The sequence below is a fragment of the Trichomycterus rosablanca genome, chromosome 13, assembly GCF_030014385.1.
Source record: "Trichomycterus rosablanca isolate fTriRos1 chromosome 13, fTriRos1.hap1, whole genome shotgun sequence".
In the NCBI taxonomy this organism is placed as follows: domain Eukaryota; kingdom Metazoa; phylum Chordata; class Actinopteri; order Siluriformes; family Trichomycteridae; genus Trichomycterus; species Trichomycterus rosablanca.
Window position 1 is genome coordinate 2,557,811 of NC_086000.1, and position 23,138 is coordinate 2,580,948.

The following is a 23,138-nucleotide window of genomic DNA, read 5'->3' on the forward strand; positions in this document are numbered from 1 at the left end:
CGGTGGTTTAGACATTAATGGCTGTATATTGAGTTATTTTGAGGGAAGAATAAATTTACACTGTTATATAAGCTGCACACAGACTACTTTTCATTGTGTCAAAGTGTCATTTTGTTTGTGTTGTCCCATGAAAAGATATACTTAAATATCTGCAGAAATGTGAGGGGTGTACTCACTTTTGTGATACACTGTATATGTATATATATGTGCAGGCGTGCTTGCTGCCTAATATATCCCCCCCACTAACAGGTGCCGTGATGAAGAGATAATCAGTGTTATTCACTTCACCTGTCAGTGGTCATAATGTTATGCCTGATTGGTATATATGGCTTCTGTTGTTTTGTGTGTGTGTGAGCTACAGTCTTATTCTTGGGGCCCGGTGTTGTACTCTGTATACTGATACACTTCCATTACAGCTGCTAATCACCTCCCTGAATGCTCTGAATATGAATTTAGCTCCTCTGTTTTTCCCCCTCTATCCGCTCCGCTTTTCTTTCAAATGTGTTTAACTCGGCGGCTTTTCTCAAGTTCGATTGTGCTTAACTAGTCATCCCAGAACGACGATGTTTTATTCTTTTTAAATCCGCGCGATAATTAAACATTTTCCCTCCCAAATACATATTTATTGGATAGTGCTGACTTCAGGCTATTACCAGCGTTTGCATTAGCATTCTAATACGAGCGTAGTGTTGAATGTTAATGACTGAGCTGAACAATACTGTATATCACACACACACAGTGTTTATGGTCTAGCATTATGTCTCAGCGCTGTGTATGCACTGTATGGCCAAAAGCAAGTAGACGCCTAATTACTGAGCTCAGGTGTTTGAGCCACACCCAGTAAAGCAACATGTACAGTACTTCCCATCATCCTTAACTAAACACCAACTCAAACACCAATGGAAAATCATTTGGTCATGTGGCAGCTCGTGATGGCCCGGCATACGATGTTTGTCAGCTGACTGAGGCTACTTAACTAGTTAACGTCCTACTACAGCGCAGCAGCAAAGTACTGACTGACAGTTTGCTCACATATTACACGACTTTACACAACAACAACAGTGCACGTTTGTCTGACTATTGTTTTTCTCTCTTCTGCAGAAATCAGCCTTGACAACAACCAGGTAAAATATTTGTATATGTATATATATGCGCAGAACCCTTATTTACCCATGCCTCTGCACAAGCGACTCTCTATCTGCCAATCAGGGTCCTTACATAGCATCTGAAGACATAGTCCCATATAGTCCGGTCATCCCGCCCTAGCAGAGACGTGTCTGCTGCAGGCACTGCCCATTTTGCCCGCCAGATGGCGCCCAGACGACCAGTGGCAACGTCGAGGAGTTCAGAATCTAGTAAAACATCCCGCCCCATTCACTTTTAATCATTTAAAAAAATAAAAAATTAATAGGTTGATCTACTGTACTTATGCATGCATGCCCAAAAGTATTCAGATGCCTACCACTGCTGAGATGCAATCACACTCACGCGCACAAACTTTTCTTCAGGAAATGCACCGCTCTAGTTTATATTAGTAGGATTGTGCTGTTTATTTGAATATATCACCCAGGTCTGCTAGCTTAGTAGTTTTACTTTCAGAGTGTATATCTTAAATGTATATAATACAGCAGCATATTACAATATTATATTATGGACAAATTGGAATTATATATGGAATCATCCCTCTTGGTATAATGTGAGTGTATGAGGGAAGGTATTTCCGCCATGCGTCCAGTGTTTTCTGGTGGAAGACCACCCCGCCTTAACCCTGACCCGTATAATGAGGCTGTGTGTGTATTCTAAATGTTATATATATATATATATATATATATATATATATATATATATATATATATACAGTGTATCACGAAAGTGAGTACACCCCTCACATTTCTGCAAATATTTCATTATATCTTTTCATGGGACAACACTATAGACATGAAACTTGGATATAACTTAGAGTAGTCAGTGGACAGCTTGTATAGCAGTGTAGATTTACTGTCTTCTGAAAATAACTCAACACACAGCCATTAATGTCTAAATAGCTGGCAACATAAGTGAGTACACCCCACAGTGAACATGTCCAAATTGTGCCCAAATGTGTCGTTGTCCCTCCCTGGTGCCATGTGTCAAGGTCCCAGGTGTAAATGGGGAGCAGGGCTGTTAAATTTGGTGTTTTGGGTACAATTCTCTCATACTGGCCACTGGATATTCAACATGGCACCTCATGGCAAAGAACTCTCTGAGGATGTGAGAAATATAATTGTTGCTCTCCACAAAGATGGCCTGGGCTATAAGAAGATTGCTAACACCCTGAAACTGAGCTACAGCATGGTGGCCAAGGTCATACAGCGGTTTTCCAGGACAGGTTCCACTCGGAACAGGCTTCGCCAGGGTCGACCAAAGAAGTTGAGTCCACGTGTTCGGCGTCATATCCAGAGGTTGGCTTTAAAAAATAGACACATGAGTGCTGCCAGCATTGCTGCAGAGGTTGAAGACGTGGGAGGTCAGCCTGTCAGTGCTCAGACCATACGCCGCACACTGCATCAACTCGGTCTGCATGGTCGTCATCCCAGAAGGAAGCTGACGCACAAGAAAGCCAGCAAACAGTTTGCTGAAGACAAGCAGTCCAAGAACATGGATTACTGGAATGCCCTGTGGTCTGACGAGACCAAGATAAACTTGTTTGGCTCAGATGGTGTCCAGCATGTGTGGCGGCGCCCTGGTGAGAAGTACCAAGACAACTGTATCTTGCCTACAGTCAAGCATGGTGGTGGTAGCATCATGGTCTTGGGCTGCATGAGTGTTGCTGGCACTGGGGAGCTGCAGTTCATTGAGGGAAACATGAATTCCAACATGTACTGTGACATTCTGAAACAGAGCATGATCCCCTCCCTTCGAAAACTGGGCCTCATGGCAGTTTTCCAACAGGATAACGACCCCAAACACAACCTCCAAGATGACAACTGCCTTGCTGAGGAAGCTGAAGGTAAAGGTGATGGACTAAACCCAATTGAGCACCTGTGGCGCATCCTCAAGTGGAAGGTGGAGGAGTTTAAGGTGTCTAACATCCACCAGCTCCGTGATGTCATCACGGAGGAGTGGAAGAGGATTCCAGTAGCAACCTGTGCAGCTCTGGTGAATTCCATGCCCAGGAGAGTTAAGGCAGTGATAATAATGGTGGTCACACAAAATATTGACACTTTAGGCACAATTTGGACATGTTCACTGTGGGGTGTACTCACTTATGTTGCCAGCTATTTAGACATTAATGGCTGTGTGTTGAGTTATTTTCAGAAGACAGTAAATCTACACTGCTATACAAGTTGTACACTGACTACTCTTAGTTATATCCAAGTTTCATGTCTATAGTGTTGTCCCATGAAAAGATATAATGAAATATTTGCAGAAATGTGAGGGGTGTACTCACTTTCGTGATACACTGTATATATATATAAATAAATGATATTTACAATGAATGTTTCCTTATTTATTTTTTAGGAGTCTGAAGATCCTGGAAAACTCAAAGTCATTCATTTTGGCCTTGTATGAAGATGTAGTTTTATTATTTAAATCTGTCTCTCAGGGATCATTTTATTTCAGTGTTAGGTTTGTTAAGCAAGATTTATATATATTTTTTACATCTACACATTATTATACATTTTTACACTCTAGCGATCTGCTAATTTTGTTTTATATTTTGTAGAACTTAAAGCCACAAGCTCAAAGAGGGCGGATTTTTTACATACTTGTAACACATTACACTAAACTTCATGGTTGTTTTGTTTTTGCTTTAATAAAAGTGTTTTTAACCAGCTGTGTTAAGACTTTTCTTGTTAAAAAAACACACATGAAGCAAAACATTATGACCACTCACCTAAAATACTGTTAAAACCATTGTGACTCGCTAAGTCACCCAATCCAAAAGACCTCTGAAGGTGTTGTGTGGTATCTGGTACCTGGAGGTCACCGGCAAACTCTTCAACCAACCCTACAGTACATTGTATGTCCAGTTCACCTAACCCGGAGGAAACCCAGACCTGAGGAGAACATGCAAACTCCACACAGAAAGGACCTGGGAATCAAACCCAGGAGGTTTGATTTTATTTTTGTCCTGTTTGCTGTATGTATGTGAGAGGTACAGACCAAACACCCCCCCCCCACACACACACACCCCAAACATTCTCAGCTCCAAAGTTAATCTGACGGCACCCAGCCACCCATAATCCCTCACTGTATCGTAATCAGTTTACTCCACGTCCTAAGAGGATTTCCCTGTTTTTATAAACGAAAAATACGCGAGAACTGATGCTGGAAACAGATGCCAAAAGGGAGCGATGGACCCCTTTTTTTTGGGTGGCACCGCTCCAGTTTTGTGTGAATGGAAATCGGTTTGTTACGTTCATATATGCATACATAAATGTGTGTCTGATACATAACCATGTACTTTTTGGCCATGTGTTTTGATATATAATGCAACTTAATGTAGATTCTGTTAGAATTTGTTAGCATACAGCCAACCATAGGTTTATTATGGCCATAAAATCATGTTTAAATATAATAAATAAAGTATAACCAACCACATTTACCATAAATAATGTTGCTATACACTATTTGTATATGGGACTGATGTAAACAATGTATTATAAGTGTATATGGTGCAATCAGGTGTTACAAACTGCTTCTTATCTTGCAAGCAACTGGAAATGCTGATCTTATTTAAAGGAATTTAAATATATTTACGATATATACATTAAAAAAAAAAAAAAAAAAAGACTCCTTGGCATGATAGCCAATAAAAAGTGTACAGAGCTCCACTAGCTATGCTTTATATACTATAGTCTAGAACTCCTACTCACCAGAACTTTTACTGCTCCTACGTCTGTCCTTCAGAAAGTCAACACCAGCACTTCTACTCTATTCAGGGTCTCAGTTCCGTCCAGATGCTGATCTGTCTCCTCTCGGCTGTACGTGTATACCTGTGTGGGTAAGCAGAGGGTTAACACAGAGCCCCGGGACAACCCAGCACCAATGCTTTACCACAACATAGATGGGAAATGGCATGACACAACACAAGTCCAAGAGCTAAGAGTGAAAGCCCTCCAGGTTCACTTTCACAACAAAAGATGGGACGTCTTCTGATCTAATCTGACCACTACCTGTCTCCCCATGACACGCAACACTGCAAGGTTTGGTCTTCTGTTTGGATAAACATTCCAAGCATTTGTCCCATGTTAGACATGTAACTCTGTGGTAAACCTCTTTATTTTCCCGTTTTCACACACACACACACACACACACACACACCCTCTTTCACACCCTAATGCTATACACCCCATTCCATGTCAATCAAGGATTTATCTGACTGTCTGTCATAAACACAGTTAAACCATAACTTTCCAAATCACTAATAATACAGGTGTAGTTTGCATTTACTTCTGTTTGACATTAAGCGTTTAAAGAAGCACAAATTTATATGTTAATGTTGTTGAATGAATGCAAAAGTTAGAGTTAAATTTAAGGGTCTTACAGAAACCAGTGAGGTTTAAAATTGTCTTCCTAATGTGTGTGTGTACTGACAATAAGATATTCAATAAAAAAGATCATAAAAGATCTTTAGGTAACGCATTGTTCTGTATCAAAATAATTAATGTACTTTTTTAATTGCTATTTAGTTCAATATTTAACAATGTAAACAATGTAATTTAACAATTTAAACAATGTGTCATTAATGTAATATTTTACATGTGCACATTTTCAGTATGGTCAGGTCATCTTGTAGCTAGATGATGTAGATGATTGAGGGATTTCAGCTTGTAGGTTTTGGCACTGGTTTTCCAAAGAATCCTCTGGCACCAAACCAGCTGTACCTACTAACTGGCATTGGCAGCTGCTCAGCCACCAGGGGACACTATGACCATTGTTGGGTTATGACACACTTTCATTTGATTCCAAGTGACATTTTACACGTTTTTTTTTGTAGGTGGTGCAAGCATAGATGCTTTTCTTTCAGTAGATGATTCTTGAATTCTAGAATCAGCTTGGATCATCAGCTTCAGTGGCTGATTGTTTTTAAGGCGTAGGCTGATCTAGGCAGCGTGGCAGTAGCATATTTTCTTCTCCACTCGTATCAAGGGCTTAACTGAGCTCTGATGTTTGTTAAGCATTTTATTCTTCTCAAGTTTCTTTTGTGTGCTTGTTTTAAGTGCTTCGCCAGTCTTGTTTTGATTGGGTTATCCAGACAGGCTTTACAACATACTGTAGATAGGCTTTGTAGGAAGGTTGTGGAATTATTGTGTTGCTACTGAATACAGCCGATCAACAAAGTTACTGATGATCAACAAAATGTGAGACCAAATGTAGTCAATTATATATGAGGCATTATTAATTACTGCTGTTTTCCATTTAAATTAATGTGAAATGTAGAAAGGCTTTGGACACAATAATGATTAAACTCATCCAGACTAATCTGGTGGTTGTGAGAGGCAAAACAGATCTAGTAACACTAATAAACTTGCTTCAAAACGGACCCAACATATGAGTTTAAATAAATATTTTAGTCTTTGTGGATTGATTCACGATAGAATTAAAACCCTAACAGCTTTACCTGTGAATTCTGTTTTTGTTTTTAAACAATGTGTGATTGGGTCCCTGAATTGGCAGTCTGGTAAACACAACATTGTCTCACATCATCTCAGGACCTTGATTAAATCAGCAATCAAAATGTCTCGTTGTTCTCTGTGTGATTTAGGAGGAAGCATGGCACTTCTCCAGCCGGGTCGGTAGAAACCAGTTCTATCAAGGCCTCGCAGGTCAAAAGTTTAGCCTGCCATCACGCACCTGACAAACCGTTCAGGTACAGAGGTGTGGCATGGTGTCCGGTCACCTTAGCCAACAAGAATAAATGCACAGAACTGTTCAGGCATCTGTAATTAGGGTTGTTAAGTGCTATTATGACAGTCCTGGGATCGGGTTGCACTGTTGTCGAGGAAGAATGCTGAAGTTGAAGTTCCTTTTTGAACCCTGAAGTAGTAGACACAATTATGCAGCAAACAAACTGCTTCTCAGACTGCAATTGCTTTGGTTGTAAAACGGTAAATAAAGCATACAATGCTTAGATAAACATTTAACATGTACACAAAATGTGGAAATGACAAATAGTTCTTTGTGTGTCATATGTCTGGGAAAAAGCAATAACTGCATTTCATAGTATGAACATTAGTCAAACAGACACAGTGTTCAGCAAGACCTGAACAAAAATAAAGGAAATGTAGTTTAGTTCCCACTTTCAATAATAAAACCTTCGGGTATATATAGCTTAATATAGCTTTATATTGTTCATTTATATGAACATGCCAAATGTTTAAAGTTAAGTTTAGGTGGTGTTTTTAACATAGCACAGGCAGGTTGACATATACTGTACAGTAGCCCCATATACGTACATCAATACACGAGTTTATACCCAAAAGACATCACGTATCGTCTACAGGGAACAAACAAATGCACATTTTCTACATTTTATTATTACTACTACTTTTTTTTAATGGACGAATGTAGTTAGGTAAAAAAAAAACACTAATTGAGGTAGAACATCATCTGGTTATCATGTACAAACAAGAGTAACAATCAAGATAATATAGCTGGCGTTTCTCATACTTTAAATTCAGAAAATAAATGTTTAAAATTGGACATTAAAATACGCAAATACTATTTTTAAATTAGTTTTTTAAGAATAATGTGTACATTTTAAGAAGTATCTTAAATAATCTTAAGTCTTGTATAAGACATTTTGTGAGTTTCCCGTTTGTGACCCAAAATGTAAAACTGTTCCAACCAACCAGGTAACTGTAAATACATTTCTTAAATACTTTAAAAATGTTCAGAAAACAAACAGCTGTACTATATGGACATAAAATGCATTAAATTTGTGTTTTGTTTGTTTTTTAAGAATAATCATCGTTTGTGTGCTGGATAAAAACACCAAATGTGATCATATTACAGTCCACGTTGTGTCTGTCTGGATTTAAACACGTTTAGACATTATTGCTATAAATCCTTGTCCATTTTCCTTCCTCAGCAGTTCGGTTAAGACCAGGAAAACTGGAATCAGCAGTAGGACAAGGGTGTCGGGAATCTCCTCAACTAACTCAGCTAAATCTTCACTCATCACCACACAAGATATTTAACCTCAATGTTTTTTTTGGTTTTTTTTAAATATAATCTCTTCACCATTTTTAGATTGTGTGGCTGGTGGACTGCTATACAGTTGTCACTGATTTATATTCCTGATTTAAAAACTCTACAATGCTACCTGTTTATTAGTGTGAACAACTATTTTGGTTGTTTTTGTGGATACGTGGTAGACATAATCTTTTAGTACTAATTCAGGGCTATTTTATTTAGTTATTGTAGATTTTAAACAGTTGGATAAGAAGATTTTGCTTGTATGAAACTTAATACTGTAATATCAAAATTGTAATATATACAAAAATTACTGAATACCAATAAAAAATACTGCTGTTGTACAAAATCTTACAAATCAGTCAGATTCTTATTTAGATGGAATGGGGCGCATTAAAGATGGAACTTACCTCAAATAGCCTATACATAGCCTACAAAACTAAGCATTAAAAACAACAAATGTCCACTTATTTAAATAAAATAAAACCCTGTCCCCGCCAGCAGAAAATCATACATTTATAATAGATCGAATGTTTAGATAAAGGCAGTGTGGATTGTCTTTTTGTAGTAAAGTCAGGGGTGGAATGAAGGGAGGTGCGTGTATTCATAAACATTATATAATATAAATCTGTTCATAAAGTTATTATGTATGACTCGCGAACCCTGTGCACAGTTTCTATTTGTGCTATTTTAATACGGAGATGTGATATGGCCAGCTAGACATGCTTTACTGTTGTGTTGTGTAGTGTACATTAAAAACATGACACCACCATTTTGTGCCATTAAAACACAATGTAATTGTTAACACTGTACAACTGTTTTTGTTGGGTTGTTTTTCCATTTACCTGGTCCACCAGGCTCAAACCCTGCATACAAGTGACAAAAGGATTTTTAGCTTATTAAAAATGCACCATGTGGAAAAGCATGTGTTCAAGTTAAATCTGAAAGATCAACACGACACTCTTAATGGCAATGCTAATATTTTCAATCCCTTTAAAACCACTTTACTTTATTATATTAGAAACCAGTTATAAGGCAAAACTAACCAACCAACAGGAGTCTTGCTGATACCCACGCAGCAAACACACAACATCCAAACAACACATAAGGGTGATTATTCAACTGAGGGCTCTTTTAACTACTTTAACTTTTGAAAAATAAAATTAGTTAAATGTTTTTTTTATATTATGTATTAAGAAAATACTTAATGATGCATACAGCTAAGCTTACATAATTTAGAATTTAAATATTTTATATTTATTTGCCAAACAAGAAAAGCAGATAACAAGCAAATTATTTTAACTCACTTTTGTGGTAAACATTGTTTACCATAAAATATAACATTTCTAGGTTTTTAAAGTCTAAACATTGGGGATTTTAAAACTAATTTAACAAATAACTTGGCTGTTTCAGTTTAATGTTGTTATTTATTTGTTTCACTTGTTTATGTTGAATGGAGCTTTTAGCTTAAACCAAAAAGTTACATTTATTTGATTGATTCTGTACTTGATTGTATTTCTGTCTCTTTCAGAATGTTGAAAACCATCACTGTTTGACAAACCGTGGTGGTGGTGTGGCACCACTAAGTGGCACCAATAAACGTTTTTACAGCTAGCTACCAAGAAAACTGATAAACTACTACTATCTGGGAGTCGTTGTTTTTATTTGATGCCACTTTAATTGTTATTATTCTGCCCAGAACGTTTTGTTTACATTTTGACTGTTGGTGACAGTTTAGCTGTTTTCTTAAAATCTTCTGGTTCCAGGTGGGTCAGCAGCAATAATAATGGCTTCAACAAATGTAAAACTTAGTACACATAACATTTTAAACATTATAATTATGTTAGCCAACACCTGACTAAAAATTAGCGTGTTAATATTTTATTTCAGTTCACATTTCGGTCTGTTCAGCAGGTGATAGCTGAGTTAGCTTCATGTGGGCTAGTGCTAACATGCATTGTTTAACTTCGTTAGCTTTACCCAAGTACCTTTTTAATTAAAGTGTACTTTGGTGTGCGGGTGTGTTGCTTTATTATTTTATTTAGTATTTTATTGACAGCACACCTACCTCGAACAAACGTTAAATGGCAAGTTCATGAGCTGGGGCTTATACCTGCCACGTAGTTGCACTTTGTTGGGTATACAATCACTGACAGGCTGTTTGTATCTGTTCTGTTCTGTATCTGTTGATCACTGGACCCCATTGGACCCCCATGACAAGCACTGGAGTAACACTAACCATGGCAGTGGTACGGTAGTATTTGTTGGAGTAGTAAGTGTTAATTCAACTACTTTTGTTGTTAGCTAATGTACTCTTGTAGATTGACCTATTCTAAATGTGCACACAAGGTCTATACATTTTAACAGAAGTGATCCTATCCTGTGAAATGTATCCTGTTCCCAAGCATAAACACAGATATCTTTCAAAAGTAAAAGTATACTATCCTAAAATACATAATGTAACGCATGTAGTGACTAAAATTGTAAAACAAAGATCAATCCCATTGGTACAGGTGGACGGTGTGATGCAGTGTGAACGCTTCCTTGGGTAAATTATACAAATCCTTTCTTGTTTATGGAAGAATTCTCTGTCTGAGCCCCGCTGAAACTCATTCCAAACAGCAGAATAAACAAGTCTAACGTTGCTCTAAGCTCACTGTTTATTCAGCTGCTACATTATTCATCATTAACATACAAAACCAGCACAGACTCCTGATAAGTCACATGATGTTTGACTTATTAAGAATAAACGCATCTTGTTGGGATGACTGAACAAAGGAATCACACTTTGCAAAACTGTGTAGCTTACTTCTGTGTTTAGGAAGAATTTTCTAAAAGTCTCTAAATATGACAAAAACATTCATTTATACTTTGCATGTTTTGCTTAATAATTAGACTATAATAGAGTAGAATGCATAGTGGGCTGAGGAGTTTGGCATGTTTTCCTTGGGTGTCCTTCCTCTTTCCAAAATCATGCAAAATGAACACTGGCTGATAATAATTGCCACTAAGTGTGTGTGTGTGGTTTGACCCTGCGTTTGACTGGCACCCTTGGTGATTTTTTGCTCTACGCCTAGTGTTTCAAGGAGCCACTGGAAGAATTTCTCAATACATATAATTATTTTATACACCTTAAATAATTGTAAATTTGGTTTAATCCTATTTTTGTTCCTTTTTTCGATATGCACTGTTCATATTCTTGGTGCTACTTGAATAAAAACACACTTCTCTCCATTGATCCAAACACTTACAGTCTTTATTCATCTTTATTATTTGGACAGTTGTCCCAGCTAAGTATTTAATAATGGAAGAGCCATTCATATAGGCCACAGCATTTGTGCATTCCTCAAGCATTTAGAAACCACAGTAGCTAAAGGCAGATCCACCCTGTCCTGACACGTTTCTCTACACTGGTAAATTGTTTCCCCCCCGACAGCCAGTTTCCTCTCCAGTTTTAACCCATTAACCCTAAACCCTCCCACATAATTACCCAATCAGAGGGGCGAATCCGCCTCGGGCTGTTTGGGGGGACGCTCTGGATACGCAGGGAACCAATTACCACGCTTTTACCCTTGCACATTCAATTACACCTAGTGTATGATCAAAAAGCTTAAACCAATGTTTAAATTAGTTCTCCACTGGCTCGGTTCGTTTGCTCAGCGAGATGGTAACGTGTTTGTTCTTCTGTCCACGTCTTTTAAATAAATGTATAGAAGCAACATACAGTATTTTACTGTAAAATAGAATAATTGTCCTTATGTAAATCGAATATGCATTTAAAATACATTTCCAGAAAGGTATATGTTTAGATAACTTTGATGCTTTAACTGAATAAGCGATTTATACCTAAAACTACTCGCGTTAATAAAACAAAACTTGGCTTAAACAAAATGCCAAGTTAAAAGCAGCATGCACTGATGTTCTTTATTAACATTTTTTATCGGCTTCTATCGTTAAGAAAGTAAATTTGTGACACACATAAACTTGAATTAAAAGTGATATTTGATAGTTCCTTTCTGGGGTAACAAAAATATATTAATATATTTTGATTGAATGGGATTGGAAGAACCATGCACCAATTAGTACTTAAAATTTTAATTAATTTATAAATCTTTCAACAATGGTTAGAATTATTAAAATGGAAATGGAAAATACAGTTTTGTTGCTATAAAAAGAGGAAACATGCACTGAAATGTTTTAACAAAACTGAAAGGAAAATAATTGGCTCAGTAAGAAATCGTCTTAAACCTTCAACTTCGCTAAAGTATCATGCAGTAAATCATTCTTCATTAAACCCTTAATTTTCCATTTTCTTGACCGATTTACCTATACCATTAGTATCATTTATTTTATTTGTTTATTAGGATTTTAACGTCATGTTTTACACACTTTAGTTACATTCATGACAGGACAGACAGTTAATCGTTATACAAGATTCATCAGTTCAATTCTTCAATGTCTCACAGTCATGGAAATTTTTTCTCTTCAAATTACCTCACTTGCATTTTAATAAGTGGAAATAATTAGTCAAATGTGGCATCAAAATTGTTAAATCTTAAAGAAAACACATTTATTCAGAGGAAAATTTAGTTCTTTGTTAAACATGCACTGAAAGTTTGCCTGTTGGAACATTCGATTAAGTGCTTTCGTTAATCTGTTGGGACAACCAAGAACAAACCATTTACCTACTGTATATAAATGTTTGTGAAGGTTTATTAGAAATTGGTATTGAAATAACAATGGCACCAAAAATTGGTAATCAAATTGGTGCTCTAACATCCTTCCATAACTTGTTACTTGAAGTTGTTTTCTTTTTTCATCCTTTTTGTAAGACATGCTTATTTGCAAATGAATGAGACAGTGTAAAGAAGTTGGTAACTGTTCTTTATTATTAACATTATTATTATGGACAGGAATGTAATGGGCTGAGCCTGAAATACATTCAACAATTCACTGGCATTTTGGGAAATGTTCATCGAGTCCACATTTTCTCTTGAGAAGGGGGGAGGACTTAGGTTATAAAGTCTGTCAAGTGCTTACAAAATGTGTCCAACATCAGTAAAGATTTTTTTTTTCTTTGTACAGGTTCTGCTGCTGAATTTAAGAAATACCAAAAGATCTGCTCATATCCACCTACGCTATAGAGTTCTTAGTTTTTTTTTGTTTGTTTGTTTTGTTTCACAAAAAATGAAAGAAAATCATGTAGCTTTGCCCCTCCTGGACAGGAATGCCAGGTCAGATTTCAGGCCTCCTCAGAGCCGAGGTGCCTCTTAATCCAGATGATTTTCATTTTTCCTGAACATTTTTCTTCATCCATGTGCATTCATCACATTTTTTATCTCTTTATATAGCATCCCTGCTCCGGGAAAACAAAACCAATAAGCGTATCAAATATTCTTGATCTTTGGAATATTTGGGTGAGGGCTGGGACGTGACAAGTATCAAACCCTCTCACTTCTGGTAACACCAGCTAAAATGTGGTCACTGAAACAGACCTAAATAAGTATGTACAAGATTTAGCTCAGTTTAAGCTGAATAAAAACAAACAAAAATGTCTTGCAGCCTAAAAATAACTTTTGAAAAAGAAACAGCTGTACAGATGCTGCATTTATAGTCTGGTGTAAATCTAAATCTAGAGCTGGGGTGAATCGATAAATTCAGTTTGGTTAAAGCACTTTAAAACCATCGATGTTAAAAATATTTTTAAATAAAAAAACCTTGATTCTTATCCGTGGTCACATTCTGAGTATGGAGATTCAGGGCCTCTTCTCTTTTACTGAACATCTAACTATTTAGTCTGTATAACTTTTTATGATAGATATTTATAATCAGCCCACTTTTCAAATGAAAGAAAGTCTCATTTGGTAGAAAATGAGAGGATTGAAAACCACCGCCACTAGATCACAAGACTTGGAATCTCCAGGATGCCTGGTCTTTGTAGTCCAAACAGTCTGCTGTGTTGAAGTTGAGCTTCCAGGAGGATGCCGCCTGCTCCTTGTAATCTAGGCAGTCAGAGGAGTTGAAGGTCAAACCTGTGCTGCTGTAGGCCTGGTGGTGATGGTGGTGGTGATGACCTGAAGACTGGCTGATGTGATGGTGAGGGTGCGCAGGCATGGACGACGCGGTCATTGGGCTCAGCTGGTGAGGGTGGTGAGAGTGCATGGGCGTCAAATAGGAGCTGCAGTCCACTCCACCGAAGTAGGACCCGGAGGGTGTTGGGTAGCTTTGGCCGTAAGCGGCAGTTTGATTGTAGGACATGGGGTAGGAGGAGGAGGTTGAGGAAGAGGCTGAAGCAGAGATCGAGCGCTGCATGCAGGACGCGGTGGGGGGCGGTACAGGGTCCGAGAGCGACGAGGATGGAGGCGCCGAACCTGGAGACATAGCTGGGCTCCAAATGGATGAGACTGTGCCAATTGAGGTAGACATGCTGTTGTTAGTAGCTGAGGAGGATGAGGAAGAGGACGAGGAGGAAGAGCCAGCGCTGGAGACTGCCGGTGGAGTGAACTGACCACTGCTCTCTGAGCCTGTGCTTTCTCTGGTTGGAGAGGATTTTTTCTTCACTGGACGAGCTTTTGGGTTGCTGCTGCCACTCTGCTGCTGTTGACGACATTTTGCCCGACGGTTCTTAAACCAAACCTGGGGAAGCAAAACACGCTGATGTTAAAGCTGGAAACTGCAAGATTACAACAAGGTTACATACATATGGACAAGTGACAAAGTATGGAGACCTAAAATAAATGGCGTTAATCTATAGGTCAACAAAAAGAAAGAAAAAGTAGTATGGTCTGATCTTGAGCATCTTTCACCAGATTCTCGGAATTGATGTGTACATTTGTGGAGAACAAGAGTGGTCTGAATGCTTGACCTCTACAGTAGACAGGTCAGATGATTTTCTAATACTTCTAACTGCAAATTAATATTAAGTAAAAGATACATTTCTATCCTGATTGAGGTTCCACTTCCAAAATAATAATTTCCTTACCCAGATCAGCGAGGCAAAATACCAATTACAGAAATGGCTATTAAACTAATGATCTTTTATCCCTCCAGTACAGTTCCAGGGACATTTAGAATGTAAGTCAAGATACAATTCAGCTCAAGCTGCCCAAAATCTTAATAGGACGTGAAGTTGGTTTTCTTTTAATTTGTCACCTGTCTGCATCACAGAGATGTATAAAAGCATTTGAAACACAATCACCCCCCAGAGCCCCATTAAATGATTAAAGAGACCTTTCGTGCAATGCCTGAAGGGCATTGTACAGTAGCTGTGTGGAGAACCTCATTACTGGACATTAGATGCATTCATTTGCATGAAGCCTTTTCTGTTCAGGTTCATGTATCTCCTTACAGGACCACTGGAAGGTGGCAGTAAGACAGTATATGCTATAGTGTTTCTCACCACAAACGGTAACTCGGTAGTGTAGGGAAGGTCTTTCCGGCTTGTATTTCACACATGCACGACAAGCAAAGGAAATATTCCGAATTTATCAGAAATGCTGATACAAATGCGAAGAATTTCTTTCTAAATGAGTTTGATCATGCTCGCTTCTCATCCCACGTTTGCGCTTTTTAAAGTAACACCAAAGCACAGTCAAGCCTTTGATCATCACAGCCCACCTAATGAAACATCTATTTCATCCACAGCGCAAATTTAAATACCTTCTGAAACATGTGCAATTCAGCCCTCCTCTAAAAATAAAACACACTAGTTACGTGGTAGAAATATAATAGAATACGAATGATCAGTATTAATATAAAGTTTTAATATTTAAAGAGTAGGGAATGATGCCAGACAGGAATGAATTCCTTACCAGTTAGACAACTCATTCCAAAATCATGGATCTTAATATATTGTTTGTTTATTGGGATTTTAAAGTCATGTTTTACACTTTGGTTCCATTCATGACAGGAACAGTAGTTACTCATTACACAAGGTTCATCAGTTCACAAGTTTAACTCGAACACAGTGTTGTACAATTTTGTATCTCCAATTCACCTCACTTGCACGTCTTTGGACTGTGGGAGGAAATCGAATCACCCGGAGGAAACCCACGCGGACACGGGGAGAACATGTTTGTCCCTCATAAACTCGTACATCCCACCCACCTTACGAAACCACTTAAACACTAAAGTTTGGCATGATGAATTTAGACAAAATTTACAACATGCCCACCTTCCCCAAAATACGACTAAATTAAACTTTATTTGAATTTAAGCATTTTTTTTAATAGTTAGTTTGACACCTCTAAATATAAGGAGTGTCATCATGCTGGTATTAAACGTCTTAGTAGTAAACAAAAATGATGCAGTAAAAAGTAAAGCAACAGTACGTGTTATTTATTAAATATAAATATTAAAATGTAAATATAAATTGAGCTGGAATACAAGTTTAAGATTTAATCTGGTGTGTGGGATTAGTTTTCCTTTACTCGCAGCCATTCATCATGGATTAATCCATCACCATAATCCGCCGGACTCGACATTTCTGCGAGGAAACATTTCAGGATGCTCATGGGACGCACTTATATTCCTACAGAGAGCTTAAAAATATATATAGAAGACTTGAAAATTCAGAAAATACAATTTAAAGGGTGAATTTGGCTGCACTGTTTAGATGAGTTAAGCAAAACTTTAGCAAACTTAAATATCGTTTCCTCAGATGATTTTCTTTTCTAGTTACGCCAAATAATAATATATTAAAGTTTCAGCTTAGTTTGAAACGATCTCAGTAGATAGATAGATATCAGTAACATATATTTATGATTAATATGAATATAAAGTTATAACTATAGCTATTTACATATATGGAATTATATCTATGTACATAGTACTATATACATAATAGCAATAATAACAATAAGCATATGAATAAAAATGGGTATGTATTATAATAATAACAGTAATAATAATAAAAATGAGTTAGGTATACATTATAATAATAAAAGTAATAATAATAAAGATTAGTTAGTATTAAAATAATAGATTTGTAATAATGAGTCGCACATGTTCTGTCCTGGTCACTTGTTTGTCATTGCTGTAATAAATAACCATGTTTTTTCGTACCAGTACAAATTAAACCAAATATTGCTAGATTTGGGTGATTTGTTAACAAAACCTCAAATCAAAGTATAATTTACATTTTGCTTCCGGACAGAATAATGCATTATGCCACCTTGCCTCTGAGAGTTTTCCATTTTCCTTAATCCCCCTTTCTGGGGTCATGAACACCCCCGTTCCCCCAGTGACACCCCAGCTTTAGAGGAGGAAAAAACCTTAAACGAATGTAACACACAATTCAGACTCTTAGTCAATGAGGTAAAATAAATAAATGGTGTCAGAATCACTCCTCACACCTCAACACTGACCTGAACTCTGGATTCGGGTAAATTGATTTTCAGCGCCACTTCTTCACGCATAAAAATGTCCGGGTAGCGCGTTTTGGCGAACAGAGCTTCCAGAATATCGAGCTGAGAGCGGGTGAAAGTGGTTCTCTCTCTCCGCTGCTTCCGTGGAGTTGCTGCCGGGGTAAAATAAATAAAAGAAAAGAAAATTAAAGTAATTCTGAAATATATATTTATTTACCAATCACTGTAACTTTGAATTACTTTTACTTAGTTCGTATTAGATTTTGTTTAACATTTAAGATGTTTTTCAAGAATACGACAAAGATAAATGACCAAGTTAAAAAATTTGTTCCACAGTTGGTGTGTTCGGTGTTTGGTAAGAATTTGCCCTCCCAACCAGCATTTTGGTTTGAACTCATATTCGACTAAACTTTTAGGATTTTTTTGCCTTATTCTGTCATGCATTTTAGACGAATAAATGAGGTTAAAATTAAAACAATACCCTGCTCGATTCTTAAATAAAATCTTTAATATTCTTGATTGTTTTTCCAGCCGTTTTGCTCCCAGCTGACGCGCCCACTGGGAACAGACCAGTTATTTATTTACACACTTGATTGTGTTATTTATGGCACGATCGGTGTTATGTTTATCATTTTTTCTTTGTTTCTATTTGCCCATTTATATTTTTGTTTTCATTTTTGTTTCTACCTGGGCGTTTAGAAGTTTATTAAGATTGCTCTTGTGTTTTCTTGGTTAAGGGTTCCAGGTATGTGTATCTGTTGTCTCTGTTTCTGGTGTATTTGGGGGATTCGATCAAAATATGTTTTATTGTGAGCCGTGTTTCAGACCAGATTAAGTGGACACAATTCAGCGCAGAGCCAAAGTTACTAAGAACATTTCCATTCCCGGTGTTATCGGAAACATTATGTCCAAGTTTACATGCGACGCGTTGACAAATGAGAATTAAATTTTTGTGGAAAAACGTAAACACCCCCCAAAAACAAACATTTTAAAGTGTTAAAATGTAGTAATTAAAAATAGTGTAAAATCTAAAGCTAAATGCAGTCGCAATGCCAAACAAATGGTGCGTAATAGGTATAATAAAGTACCAACCGTTCCTAGAGCTTTGTAATTTTCTGCTTGATATAACAGTGCATGATTATTCATTTCAAATATAAAAAAAAATCACAAAAACATAATTAAAAAGAACCGTTTTATTTTCTTAAATTTCACTCGACTTTTTATAGTAAGTGTATTAATGTGGTACTGATGTGCTCAGCTGTATTAAATAAAGTAAATTAATATAATGAGTATTTTCACTTCTTTAAAACAAATTAAGCAAGTCAAGCTTAAATTAATCTGTACAGATACACTGGATAGGTTTGCAAGCACAAATGCATTACAGAAACACACACACACCAAATGTAACCTCAGATTATACAACACGTCTTTTAGATAACATCTTTTAAAGTAGAAGATTTAACACCACATTTATTTACCTATTTACCTCACATCCCACATTCAAGCAAAAATGATAAGTCTTTATAAAACTCAACACAGAAATAAGTGACCCGTGTTGTACAGACCAGGTAACCATCGACATTTTACCTGCACTCATTTCATTTCAAATTCTAAAACACTGGACGTAAATTCATCAGTTCAATAACCAGCTCTTAAAGCTTCTGTGTTAAGTGTTTAGACCAGACTCGGAGTAAAAGCTGATTCAAGCTTAATGCTAATCCTCAGGATCAACTGGGAATCAGATGGTGAAAGATTCCCCCCCCTTATAAAGCCCTAAACAATGTTGCAAAGAAAACAAGGAATGCAAGCTCTTTTGTTTTTAAATCCAGATTAAAAGCATGCCTGTTTAGACCCGACTCTGGGTTTTAGTTGCATGTGGGTCATTGATAGAAAACTGCTTTAAAAGTTTGGTTCAAATTGAGAGTTGAATTGGACCGAACATTTGTGATATTATTATTATGTTTGGTTTAAAAAAACAGCTTCACCCCCTAGAACTTTTTGAATGATGCTACCACCGATTAATAATAAATGTGTGTGTTAAAGGTATTTACAACTAATGATTATTAAAAGTAATAAAAATAGACTAATCACCTTTTTAGCCACCTGCTTCATTTGACTTTTTGCTCTTTAGAATGCACAAACGCTTAAAAGATTTATGTATTAAAGTGTTTTTATTATTATTATTAATATTATTATGAAATGAATCATTTTTAAAATGTGATCAAATGTATAAGAAATATAATAAACCAATATAAACAGTACTGGGTATAAAATGCATTCAGTCGCAGTTATTAAAATTTACCATAGTCTCGTTAACTTGTGTTTTAATTGTTAGAGGTAAATTTTGTTCATTACTTTAAATGTATTTTTTATGTTTAACACTTAAACCCAATATTTAAAGATGTGATGCCCTCATCTTCCAATACAGTTCGTGTGGAACAGTAATGTGGGTTCTGTGGTTCTCCTGGTCAGAGATGTTTGTAATAAGCTGTACAGTTAACGGAGTGTAAAAGTGTAAGGTTTTTTACCTGGATAGCCGACGGAGGGGTGCAGCAGGTCCATGGCAGTTCCACTCAGCCCCAGGCCGTTCATGGCGTAGGGGGTCTGTTTGAGGTAAGACATCATGCTAGAGGCAGGCGCGGGTCGCCCCGGATCAGCCCAGCTCGAGCGAGACTCGCCCCGGTAATGCAGTTTGACTGCGTACGGACCTCCAAAAATTAAGGTCCTGAAATGCAAAAAATATTATATTAATTTTCAGCTAAATTGTGATGTTTGTGGTGTGCCCCCCCCCAACCATCCACTAGTTTACAGAGCTGGGTTTGTGACACCAATTTCTCCACAGTTATTCCGAGTAATTTGTTTGTTTGTTTGAGTTGCATCTTAAGTCCATTTTAAAACAAATTATAACATGTTTTAGATTTAAATGTGTCAAAAAGTTCAGTATTCTCCCTGGTAATGTGATGTGTTCTGTGTTTAGTGCTGGTCAGTCCGTCAATGTGTTTGATTGTTAGTGTAGCTTTAAAGTAATTCGTTTAAAAAAACGACAAACATTATACAAGTTATATTAAACACAAAGTCCAAAGTCCAGTCAAGCTTTTTCTTTTTCTTAATTTGACTACGAGTGTATCAACTGATACGTAAACAAAGGTTCAATTTATTTCCACCAAAGTAGTTTCTTATGGTACCTTATTTAGGAAAGATCAATCATATACATACTACTCTTTAAAAAGCAATCCCAAATCTTAAGATAAAAGTGTAAATTATAAGAGGTTTTGTTTAATGCAAAACACGCGGCGAACCAACGTTTCTAAAGTGTAAATGTTAATAAAACAAAATTTATAGATGTATAGATTATTATTAGGCCTCTTGATAAATGCATTATGCTCCTGTAGCTATATACGAGTGTCTTAATTTGATCCATGCTCTCAATTTAATATTTTAACTTTTTGATTTTCCATTGTGGTGTCTATATTACTCGGACTGAAAAGTTAAACAGTTAGTAGGTAAATTTTTGTTCAGGCTTCCCATCTCAGATAATCCAAACCAACAACAATTACTTTAGAATATCTTGGTTTTTTAGTTCACTTAACGATGCATCGTCCCAAAAGCCTGTTATTTTATAAAGAGTAAAAACAATGTGGTGGCCACAAACACAGAAATCAGCTTTTCAAACAGCTGTTTTGTATAATTTTTTTTTGTTTTAATTAGCAAACAATAAAAAAAAACAAGCAAGCATTAAAATCTATTTAAAAATGTATTTTCAGGTAAACAAATTATGCAATTTAAAACAAAAACATTTATTAAACTGAATTCGCTCATACAAAATAAATACACATTAAATTAAACTAAACACCTTGACTTTACACCAAAGCCATAGTTAAGTGTAAACAGTTGGGTTTACAGTGTCCCAGGTGGTTGTGTATTCGGACCCCTTTCATTAACAAATTCTGAACTAATAATGTGAAAATGGGCAAAAGAAAGGCGAGATCTTGTGTGCAAATGAAAGCAATTGCTTGACATAGATTAGAGCTCCGGGGTGCGCAGTTAAGCAGCGGCCTTATCACCAAACCAAATTACCCAAAACACGCCTCTCCAATTAGGCTCAAGAAGCCCAGAATGATCAACCCAAACCCAGAACTGTTCGCTCTGCATGCGTAAAATTAAACCAGACAAGCATTACATTTCTGTTAGTTTCCCCCTATTAATAAAGTTAGTTTAAATATCAGCCTATTTAGCAGGAAAAGTTTTAACTAGTACATGTGTTAACTAATAAATTATTTAATAATTATTTATATTTAAAGTATTTATACGCGTCAAAGGTTCCACATGTGGTGGATAAAATGTTCTTACCTTTAATTAAAAGCACTCCTTAATTTCCCTTGAATATTTTTGCTCTGACACGTCTCAACTATTAAATATCCAACCAATGGCAGATACCAGGAAGGTGAACCGGAGCAACTTAAAAACCCCAATATGATCTTTCAAACTCTTCCTAATATGCGGGAACTCTTGTGTTTCAGTCGCAAACCCTGGAACGGTTCATTAAAAGCGCATTTCAGCGAAAAGAAGCAAGCTTTGTGCGGCCGGTCGGCGTTAAAGGTGATTGCTAATGTAGACGGATGGAGATTGATCACCTTCTCCTAAGCTTGCCTCTCTATGAGCTCAGGACACCTGCAGCTCCGACCAGCGCCAGCCAATCAGCGCCCTCTCCGAACCCAACTGACGTTCAGCGCAGCCAATCAGCTGCTTCAGAGATTCAGTGAGGATCCACTCAGTCCACCATTCATCCTCCCTCCATGAGCCAACACAACAAACCTGCACCGACTGAAACACTTCAAAATTTGCAAAAATCCCTAAAAACTGGCGGTGCACTTATTCCAAATGTACAAGCATTAATCAGGCATTTCAGAATTTTTTAATTCATTACAAATCTACTAAGATAGAATTTATGTTTAAGAAACATTTATAACAATGCCTTCACCAAGGTCACTTAAAAAAGGTAAAACAAAATGTAAATATAATTAATGTAAAATAAACGCTCTTAAAATGGATGTTAAAATTTCAAAGCAAGCAGAATTACAAAGCATGTTTCAATAAACAAAACAGCGCAAAGATAAAAATAAAGTTCATTTTAAAACCAAAAGATTCAAATCGCCAAAATAGACAAAATACAACTTTGTTTATTTCATGTAAGATGAAAATGAGGCAATTTCTGTTATTTTATCCACTTTATAAAATAAACCTTTTATTCCAGTTTAGTTCAAATTTTATTCTGAGCTCATCATGTCCGACTAATCCCCACTTAGAATTACAATTTGAATCAAGCTGCATTAAGTTTAACATGCGTTGCCATTTTGAGGCAAATAAAGCAGAAATAAAGACAAAGATAACAAATCAACAACAAAAATATAAAGAAGTAAAAAAGCTAATAAAATAGTTTAAGTTTCACTAAAAGCCGCAATAAAGTCATTAGTCGATAGAACATGGCTGAGATTGAATTCTGAAGACTTTCTCAGAGTCAGTAAGGCTCGTTTATTTTCATGTTAAGAGCTTCACTTCGGCCCCTTTGTCGGCGTCGCCAAAATAAACGGG

General features: G+C 36.7%; 2 protein-coding genes across 4 annotated transcripts in view; one reads left to right on the forward strand and one right to left on the reverse strand.

Annotated features, from left to right (window-relative positions):
* wdpcp (WD repeat containing planar cell polarity effector) overlaps positions 1 to 3,809 on the forward strand; it is a 46,130-nt gene extending 42,321 nt beyond the window's left edge. The window contains exons 18-20 of one of the 2 annotated variants that reach the window (XR_010014268.1): positions 1,102 to 1,124; positions 3,502 to 3,609; positions 3,707 to 3,809. Coding sequence is in view for 1 of the 2 variants with exons in the window: in XM_063007333.1 (XP_062863403.1) it covers positions 1,102 to 1,124; positions 3,502 to 3,552 (74 nt within the window). In the remaining variant the exon portion in view is untranslated. Of the gene's footprint in view, positions 1 to 1,101; positions 1,125 to 3,501 lie in introns of both variants that reach the window. The other variant, XM_063007333.1, reaches the window with a different exon arrangement.
* A 10,273-nt stretch (positions 3,810 to 14,082) lies between these two features.
* otx1 (orthodenticle homeobox 1) lies at positions 14,083 to 20,171 on the reverse strand. 2 transcript variants are annotated; one of them, XM_063007421.1, is made up of 3 exons: positions 20,075 to 20,171; positions 17,547 to 17,698; positions 14,083 to 14,817 (listed from the first exon to the last, which is right to left on the reverse strand). In XM_063007421.1, exons 1-3 carry the CDS (start codon positions 20,169 to 20,171, stop codon positions 14,083 to 14,085), a joined length of 984 nt encoding a protein of 327 aa, XP_062863491.1. The 2 variants fall into 2 exon arrangements, with proteins under 2 accessions (XP_062863491.1, XP_062863490.1); XM_063007420.1 differs by having other exon boundaries at positions 17,547 to 17,712; positions 20,059 to 20,171.
* Positions 20,172 to 23,138: the final 2,967 nt, after the last annotated feature.